Raw genomic sequence first — 10,591 nt, 5'->3', positions numbered from 1 at the left:
TTCAATAAGACAAAAATACCCTTAAATTTTGAAAAAAAATTAAATTTTAATATTTTTGTTTTTATTTTAGTAAGGGTAATTTCGTATTTTGTTAAAATTTGGGATACATTGTCGTTGTTTTGATAATTTGGGAGAGTAAATTGTCACAATTGACAGTTTAGGGGGTAGATTGTCATTAGAGCGGTAGTTTGAAGGGGTTAAGTAAACTTTACCAAAAAAAAAAAAGAGAAAACTAAAACGTGAAGAAAAAAGTGTTTTTCTTTGATAAATTAGTACAAAACTTTCCATTAGAGTTGTAAACCGTTCTTCAAATTATGTCAAAATTACTCTTTTCTCGTTTTGTTAAATGAATAAATGAAATTTCGTTGAATAGAAGTCTTAAACATATTCAAAATTTATTCAAATCATTTCAAGAAGAGACGAGAGTTGGCATTTCGGACTTCTTTCTTCTTTTCGGGCCTATTCGAAAAAGAATTCACTACTTTACAATATTTAATATATGAATAAGCAGAGTCTTAATTATAAGACAAATCGGTCTGTGAATATCAGAGACAATGCCACAGTGACAATGGCCCGCGACCTCTGGCCGTGGAGTTCGGCGACTTCCGGGGAATAGAGACAACTTCTGGCAACCATTGACGGTGACGACGGCATCTAGGGGCAGACATTTTTTACAATTCTTTATAAAATATATATATTTTATGAATTCGTCCCCCAAAAATGATATATTTTTCCTACCAAAATTAACCTATTATGTGTTATTCCGTTTCTATTCCTTTTCTCTTAGCCATCTTCCCTATGTCTCTTTTTTTTTTTTTTTTTTTGAAACCCTACATCTCATTTTTTCTTGCATTTTTATTTTTTATTTTTTATTTTTTTTTATGCAAAAGTGTAGAATATGGTGAAAATATATGTTTTTATTTATTTTTTGAGTGATTATTCTACAGTCATTTGAGTTTACAATATTTATTTTTGGTACCATTTTTTTTGAACTCTATAGATGGTGTTTAGTTTATTTTGCTAATTGTTTATATTATTGTATGTTTGTGATGCTATGAGATTAAAATGTTTTTATTTTATATAAACAAACACAAACACACATAAATAAATTATATTTATTTATGTGCTTTTGTATTTATATAAGTCAATGTTCCTAACTTATCCAAAAAAAAAAAAAAAAAAAGTCCACCCCCACACCAGAAATCCTGGTTCTGCCCTTGACCATTGACCCATGGATGGTTGGTCGATGGCTTTTGGAGAAGTTCAAACTAGAGAATTGGTTTACATAAATAAAAAAATAAATAAAAAAATAAAAAAAATCATTTTATGAAGATTAAATGAGGTTTTTCTAATCAACCAAAAATATTTTCAGTTTGGTCAAGATTTTTAGTCATATCAAACGTCAAAAAATAAAGAAAAAAATTTTCTGAAAAAAGTTTTACATCAAAACAAAAGAGCCTTAATAGTAATTAAAAAAAAAAAAAAAAGAGCTTTTTCACACATATGTGAAATCCTCTATTTCAATCATCTTAATAAACATTGTGGTTACATATCCTCTATAGTGGTACATGACTTAGAGCCTATTTGGGTGTGTGTTTAAAAGACTTAAAAGTACATTTAACACTCAAAAAGTCTGTTTGAAAAAAAATGATTTGTTTGGTTAAAAAATTGAAAGCGATTTTAAAGGTCCAAAAAGCCTAAAAATAGGCAAAACACACTTTCGTCACAAGCTTAAAAATGAAGCTTTTGCCAAAAAACGTTTTTTTAACTTAAAAGTTCTATTTATCAAACATGCTCTTACAAGTGCTCTATACTTGAGCAAAAACCTAGTTTTGGTGGTATAAATTGTTCAAACTATAGCACATATGGTATCGGTAGTTAGTATTATGATTCATGATAATTCAATCTTTTTTATAATAAAGTAAGAGTTTTTCTTTTTATCTTTCATTTATCCTAACATAATGGTTGGCATCAGAATCTCTCCTATCGACAAACTTAGGGCGGCGGCATTTGGCTCGACTCCCATTCTTTTAGCTACATCGACTCTCTCTTTGTGTGACAAACTTAGGACTTGGGGCTTGTGAGCGTTTGAGTTTCGACAGGAGAGGGACGATTGTATCCAAAAGCTAAAGAGAAAAAAAAAAAGAAAAGAAAAGGAAAAATTGACTGCCAAGTTAAACATTAATCCCCTTTAATTTAACCTTACAAGAAATCAAATAAGTTCATGGAAGTTCATAGAACTCCACATCTTGAGAGAAAACTACATACATAAAAGCTCTAAAAGCACCTTTTTAATGCATACATACACCAAAATAAAAGACTTCAAAGAAAACAAGAACCAAGGAACAGCAGATTATTGTGGTTTAAAAACACCCATATGGCATATAAAGTGCCTGCCTGCTAAGCATAGGTGCAGCAATCATTACCTGCAAAATAATTCAGAACCCAGAAAAGAAAATTTACTTTACATAATAAACATGGCAAAAAACAGTGAAATTATCACTATTTTTTGAAAAATGAAATGAAATCCAAAGTGAAATGAACACCATGCCATGAGATTACTTGGATCAGTGAAAGTGATGAGAGCAGAGCTGATGAAGTCACAGTTCCAGCTGTTTTGGCCCATCTGTTTGTAGTAAAGATTCATGACAACAGAAGCATGGTGCATGAGGGTGTTGGGTAAAAAGCATGGGCCTCCTTCTTGTATCACCTTGCAATCTTTCAGTTGATCGCAGGAGAAGTTGATGTTTGCTGTCAGTTCTGCATCGCTTGAAGAAGGCTTGGCAACACACCAAGTACTATTCCCCTGCTACAACATTATAAGATGATGAAGTTCATGAGTCAGAAACTCTATATCTTTGGATGTTTTGGGGTTTAATGGTGTGAAATGTTTGGTCTTGGATATATTTGTACCTTTGCATCAGCATGCTTCAGAGGCCCTTCTGCCCAAAGACATAAACAAAGAGAGTGTAATTTGCATTACTTAAGCCAAGATCTCAAATCATTTGAAAAAAAACTACAAAAATTATATTGTGCAGAAAAAAGAAGTTGGCAGCAGATTCATGATAATTCCTTCCTGAACTTCAAGAAGGGAGAGGTATAATTATAAAGAAAAAACTCATTGAGAGATATACCACCATCTAGAATCAAACAAAGCATCACCAAAACATTGCCAAATTTGAGTAAAATAGTGAACTTTAATTTACTCCCGTGCAGACCATTGAGGACCATATATAGTCTTTTTTTTTTTTTTAAACTAAAAAGGTTGGAAGTGACGACCAAAATTCATTTTTTATTTGGGCGTAACCATAATAACACATTCTCATACGAAACTAATGACAAGAGTAACGTAGATGGTGAGAACCACGTGCACTCCAAGCCATAGCCTACCTACTCCCATCAAGACATCATTGTTATACTTTATGATCAGGAACAATAAAGCACATGTAACCAAAAGTTACTGCTAATTTTCTTTGGCTAATATTGCAGCTAGTTGCTCTTTACTAGAGGTAATACTAAAACTCATGATTTCCATTTCTTTGCCTCTGAAATCTCGCTGGTCGAACAAGCGTTACAGTAAACCCACCATGACAAAGGTATCAAAGAAGCAAAATCCTTTAACATAAAAAAAATATAAAAAAAATCCCTACCCCATTCAGATAACTAGAAGAACTAATTAACAAGATGAAAAAGAAAAAATAGGCATCATAATCAAGGAATGGCCCTTAGATACAAAGTGTATAGACAAGATTAAGTATAAAGTTGCTACTCTAAAAAGCCAAAAGAGTGATACTTTTACCTGAATTGAGGGACAAAAGCAGAAGGAAAAGGAGGGGAATGGAAAGTGAAAGAGCTGATTTAGCCATCTCTGTGAATGTGATTGTATGAAGATTCTGAAAAATCAATTAAATAATGGTGGGGGTTCACACATCACATACATATATATAGTCTATAGATGATCACTAAATTGATATTCCCAGACTTAAATTTGTTTCTTCTACGCCCAATTTCAACCAATTATTAATCTATTTTAAACGGAAACAGTGTGAAAGTAGTCAAAACATCCTTGGCAATAAAACTTAATTTCCTAAATGTTCAACGTACGGCTGTTTTAATGGGAAATCTTTTGAATCAGAAGATGAAACGAAGGGGAAGATCCATGGCTATAAAAATCACCTACGCTCGTGCTCACAATAGGGTTGTGTCAGATCATGACAGGCAGCAAGATATATGTAAAGGGTCTATATAAATGGTGGGACGTGGTCAAAGTCCACGCTATTGTTTAGAATGTAACTTATTTTAGTCAATTTTAACGTCAGTTAGTCACTAATTAAAATTAATATGGTATTTTAATTAAGTAACGGTAGAGTGGCTGGCTGGAAAGACATTGATCACTAACAGTAACGGTCACGGCCAATTATATATCCAATGAAATAAAATCATCAAAATAATAGGTCTTGATGATAAGGTTTTACCGAAGTGGTTATTGAAATTAATAGATCTTGATGATAAGGTTAGCAAAGCAAATGACAAATTTTTCAATAATCATGTGCTTTTCTAGTTTTATTAAAAATGCTCGCCAAATTAATAACAGTCACGCGTTTTCTAGTGCTGATGTCATGCATATAGGGGTGAAAGCAGTTAATAACCCTAATAGCCACTAACCATTTTTTATAAGAAAAAAAAAAAAATCAAAACAACGTTGTATATATGGTAATACGAGCAGTTTTTTGTTTAAACTTTTCTCTTAAGTTAAAACAAAAAACTGCTTGTGGAGGAGAGAGAAAGCCTTAAACTAGAGAGAGAAAGAGAAATTTTGTTTAGAAGTTGGACCAAAGTTAGGTTTGAGTTGTGGCTGTATTACATCTCTTTATATATATGTGTGTGAAAATCGCTAACCATAACCTCATGGGCTATTAGCGATTTTTTCTAACCGCCTTCAAAAGTGATTAGCGGTTAGTAACCGCCCATCTTTTCACCCCTAAAGGCAATTAAAAAAACAAAATTTATACAAATTGGTTTACTTAAAAAATAAAGAAATATTTTATGAGGGATTGATTAGATCGAGTCTTAATTAAATGGTTTGCTTAAAACATTTCCATTGGTTTGAGTCTTAATTAAATCTTGATCTTTATAATCAAACATGATACTAATTGTTTCATATATTGCCATAAACTCTTTTTTTTTTTAATCAAAAAAGAAAAAAGAAAAAAGAGGGATTGATTAGATCGAGTGACTATTCTACTTTGGACCTGACCATAGTAGTATTGGCTCGTTGGGAACTTCACAAGGGCTTAGACGATAAGAGTCGTAGGAGCTCATTCAAGTCCGATTGAGTTATAGCCTGACCCAGCTCTATAAGGACATTTGTAGGACCAAAAACGAATAATACTAATTAAGTTTAAAAATTTTCATTATGGGAGTTGAACCCTAGCCTAATACTTGTCTAACCACTTAAGAATTTCCTTAAGATATATGACCATAACTTGCCTATTATTTTTTCATGACTATGCACTTTTACAGTTCACCAAGTCTTTTACATGATCCGAAAAATTTTAGCAAAACAAACATTTTATTTAAGTGATGTGAGATGAGATATGGGCGTTAGTAATTGGCATTGTTGGAAAATTTTTATTTATTTTTGGCTTTCTTTCTCTAGTCATGTTGACTCTCAGCGGATGAAGGGTTCTTCATCCTGTTGTCAACACCGACCTTCTCTAATCGTAGCACAGTAGCACTACCAAGCTCGTTTGCATACGGTATTACCATTTTGAGGGAGTTTGGCAAAATTTGGCGAAAAACTTTCTTTTAGCAAGATCGGTTAGGAATGCTCTAAATGATGTTATTCGATATTAAAATTAAAAGTGACAATTTGAGTTCGCATATATATTGGGTTTGGGCTGTGTCAAGATATGTGTATAAGGCTATATTGGTTAATTTTAACTTTTTAATTTTGTATTGAATTTGTATCGGAGTTCTCGGTCATGTAAAAATTAGTTGTCATTATTGTTGTGATGTTACAAATATTGGTTTTTATTTACCTATTGATTTTTTGACCATTTGATAGTAAGATCCATTAATGAGTTTTTATTGGGGAAAAATCAGATTTATGGTTTATGACCATTGGGCAATAAAAAAACTTTTACAAGCTATTTTGTTTTTTACTATTGGTTTTATTGTATTCTTTTTACTGATGGTTTTTATTACATTAAAACCATTTGTCTTCAACGTATGATCATATGTTGACTCTTTGTTTTTGATGCATGGATAATATGATAATGAACTTTAAAAGAAAAAAGATTTCCCATGTCTTTATAAGTAGGGCTCTGTAGATCAGCCGCTGTCGCCCACCGGCCGTAAATCATCCATCACTGCACCGATGACGAGCCGCCATCAACAACCGGCGGCCGGTAGACGGCAAGAAATCTCCCTACTAACATTAGGTCAGTTGGTAGGCAAAATGAATTTATTGAAATTGGGTTTTGAACCGAACCGAACCGTTAGTGTTGTTATATATAGGTGACGCAGGAGAATGATAATAATAAAGAAGACTTATTATTTATGCTTTAGTTTTCTTTTTTCAATAAGGATTGAGTTTTTTCTTTCCTATCAAGATTGTTTTCCTATTAGGATTTGTTTTCATTTTCTAATTAGGTGTACTTTTCCTCTTCATTTTCCTTGTTAATTTAGAAGATGCTTAGCCTATATAAAGGTATTTAGTCTTTGTTATTTTTCAATCCAGTTTATACTATGAATTAAATTTAAGTCTTTCAGAGTTATTTCTTAGTTTGCTTATTTGGGGCATTTATGGATTTTCTCTTCCCTATTTGTTATTCTTCTCTTCCTGAATTCCATTTTCTATCTTCAAATCTTAGTTCTTGCCGCTTTTATACGCTGTCAGAGCAATCTTAGTTCTGCTCGGCGTCAATAAGGTTGTGCAGATCGGCCGCCTACTGCCCACCGGCCGCATATCGTCTATCACCGCATCGATGACGAGTCGCCATTGACAGCCAGCGGCCGGTAGACGGCAAGAAATCTCCCTACTGACATCAGGTCGATCTGTAGGTGAAATAAATTTTTTGAAATCGGGTTTCGAACCGAACCGAACCGTTAGTATTGTTATTATATATATATATATATATATATATATATATATATAATCAAAATGACACCGTTTTGTGTCAACGTTCTCTCAAGCTCCAAAACTCTCGTTCTTGATCTCTTAGTCTCTCTTGCCAAAGTGAGTTTAAAATAGTTACCAAATTTTATTTTTTTGGTCTTTAATTTTTTGGTTAGAGTGCATTAACCTGCTACACACTTTTTGCACACTTTTTCTGAAAGTAAATGTCTTATCTTTATTTTATTTTTTCTTCTGAGAACAAGTTAGAGCTATCATAGCATATGTGTGTCAGTTTGTGTATTAGTGATAGCATGCCGTGTGTATAAAAAGCTCTTTGTTTTTAAATTATTTAGTTTGTATAGAAGTTTTCTAGTTAATATGCAACCAAAGAGCCTTTTTTTTTTTTTATTCCTTCTAAGTAATGGTTTATACACAACTTTGCTTTTCCTACTTCACAATGCGAATTACGAGGCTATCTTTTAAGACATATCTTTGCCATATCTTCTCCTTGTGTACAAGGAAAAAACTTTCTCTGCACAAAGACTAGCTCTCTTATCTTATACGTAGCACTTGTCTCTTTCAGTCTTTCTACAAGATAAAGCTCTCTCACCCTCATCCACGTTTGCTATTTTCAAGTAAGAACCAGCAATTTTTTTCCTTTCTATTTTGCGATCTGCTAGCCCATCGCCACCACTAGTCATAACCTCTCCACCCCACAAAGCAGCAACTTAGAAGCTTATTTTGTCGTCAATCAGAGAACAGGCTAACCGGAGCTCTCTCTCTCTCTCTTTCTAATTAGTTACCGACTGCTACCTTCACCAAATAATCGGTGACAGTAATGGTCGAGATAGACAAAGTCGAGATGAAATCAGTGAAATTACCGACTTCACCAACAATGTCGGGACGGTAGGCGGAAAACCTCCAACCGTCACCGATTCCCCCGATACCCACCCCCATATATCATCCAAAATATAACACTCTTTAGTGAGATTTTCATTTTCATTATCCATAATTTTTCTTTGTTACTAAAGAGAAAAATAGAGATATTTGCTACTCGATTTTTCATCTTCTTCAATTTGAGAAAACGGTTGTTTATTTGATCTTTGTTACTTAATTGAAATTGCGTCCTTAACAAAGATTGAAGCTATAGTCTAATCCTGGGAGGTTGCTCGTCATGAAATTCGATTGCACTGAGTTATACAGTCCGGGAGGCACGAAATCAACCTTTGAAGATAACGCTCTTGCGTGATTTTATAGTATATTATGAGATTTTTCTATACTCTACTTTCATCTCTTGTATTTTATTTATTTTATTAATTGTTAATATTCATATTGTAATTATTTTATATTAATGAGAATTTGTACACCATCCAAATTATTTCTAACAATTATGTCGTGTGTTGGATTTGAGTTGTGTTGAAACAAAATATATAAGACTTTATAGGTCAACACTAACACTAACACTGGCATCACAAACACACAATGATAGGGATAAGATTAGAGTTGGATAGTTTTAAGAGTTGAGTTGGAAGAGAATTCCAACTTATTAAAATCATATTATTTAATAATAAGATTAAGTTATTATGATTAGAGTTATTTGAATTTGAATATTAGAACTTTAGGCGTTCATGAGAATTAATTAGACGTATGTTTTTGTGATTTGTCTCCACCCTAATTGTAGTTCATTATCAATACTATTTTCATTCCCATTTCTACATTCGTCCACTATTCATCCCTTTTTTCATAAAAAATCACCTATCACACAATAGCAAAAACTATTGATAAAACAAACTAAACATGATTTATGGGTTCAGGAAAAAAAAAAAGAAAAAAGAAAAAAAGGATTACCTTTGAACTTAGATTCATTCTTCTAACAAAATATCTTAAAAGTCCAAGTCCTAACAACAAAAATACTTGGAGTCAAGCCAAAACAATCGTGCAAGTATTTGCAACATATACTAAAGAATAAATTCTCTCTCTCTCTCTCTCTCTCTCTCTCTCTCTTTTCTTTAATGTTTTCATTCAATTTGAGGACAAGATTTGATATAAAGTATCCATTATTGATTGAACTATCACCATGCTGGCATGGCTTGATTTTCAGATATGCAAAATAATTGCAATCAAAAGATATATAATAGAGTAATGCTAAAAAGAATTATGTATTCTACCAAGTATTCAATAACCAATGGATCAAAATCCAATAATAATTTATCATAAATTTAATGGTAATTTTAAAAGCTACATAAATTTTGAAAGGAGACAAGAAAATAGGAGAATGACAATTAACATTACTCTAAAGAGCTCATACTTATCTCATATGCATAAAGGGAAATACATAATCAAAAGATGATAGAAGAACACATTTGCATATTGTACACAATGGTCACTCTCCCCATCAAGGAGAAGGAGGCATCCCACAAGAAGAGTGAATTTCTTAAAGCAATGGAGCCTAGGAAGCTTACTAAATTTTATATCATCCCAAAAGAGTCTCCTAAAACTCCTTCATCAAAACCTCTTTGCCATCCTTTGAGAACACTACAGGCTTAGAGTAGAATGCAAGCCACTCTACCAATGTCCGATTGCTCGCCACTTCGTATTCCAACCAAATGTGATTAAATTGACAATAACCATCGCGGCAAACACAGAGCCATCCTCTCACGACCTCCAAACAGATATTTGAGTGTAATAACTGGCAAGGAAGCGCATGCACTCGGAATTTCTCAGTGGCGAGATTGAATGCGACAATGGTTTTTGCTGACTGCCCCTCTCAATGAACCACCCAACGCAAAGCACCGTTCGAGGAAGCCGGGCCTGAACAGATAAAAGAACTCAATTCCTTGTAAGGCCATTGGTCTTCTACCGTTCTACAAGAATGTGTTCTAAGACCATATACATGATCAACCCTTAGAACTGGAGAGTCATGGGGGCGCTTACCGTACTTCAGAATCCTTAAAACTTTATAATCGTCGTTGATCTGGTCGTACCCAAATGCTAATTCTAAATCAAAATCATCAGAATTTTCAATCGGCTTAAAGGGTAATTTTTTGTATTTTCTGATTAATGGGTTCCAAATCAACTTTTCTGAATAATCCGTCCCAGGGAAAGGTGGGGAGACAAACCAGTGTTGGAAATAATTTTAGATGGTGCACAAATTCTTATTGATATAAAATAATTACAATATGAAAATTAACAATAAAATAAATAAAATACAAGAGATGAAAGTAGAGTATGGAAAGATCTCACAATGCTATAGAATCACGCAAGAGCGTTGTCCTTAAAGGTTGATTCGTGCCTCCCGGAGTGTATAACTCGGTGCGATCGGATCCTTTGACACGCAACCTCTCAGGATTAGACTATAGCGTCTAACTTCGTTAAGGACGCACTTGCAAATAACGAAGACTAGTAGAACAACCATTTGATTTTCTTGATGAAAAACCACATAGAGAAAATACAAGAAATAGAAGACAATAT

At 33.2% G+C, this 10,591-nt stretch overlaps 1 protein-coding gene across 1 annotated transcript in view; it reads right to left on the bottom strand.

Annotated features, from left to right (window-relative positions):
• The window catches only part of LOC132169420 (glucan endo-1,3-beta-glucosidase 4-like), a 6,201-nt gene extending 2,335 nt beyond the window's left edge, over positions 1-3,866 (bottom strand). Inside the window, exons 1-3 of the mRNA XM_059580455.1 lie at positions 3,800-3,866; positions 2,914-2,942; positions 2,563-2,806 (exon numbers count right to left, since the gene is read on the bottom strand). Coding sequence (XP_059436438.1) covers positions 2,563-2,806; positions 2,914-2,942; positions 3,800-3,866 — 340 coding nt within the window. The remainder of the gene's footprint in view (positions 1-2,562; positions 2,807-2,913; positions 2,943-3,799) is intronic.
• Positions 3,867-10,591: the final 6,725 nt, after the last annotated feature.

This window comes from Corylus avellana, chromosome ca2, assembly GCF_901000735.1.
Source record: "Corylus avellana chromosome ca2, CavTom2PMs-1.0".
NCBI lineage: Eukaryota > Viridiplantae > Streptophyta > Magnoliopsida > Fagales > Betulaceae > Corylus > Corylus avellana.
This window is presented reverse-complemented; position numbering and strand designations above follow the sequence as displayed.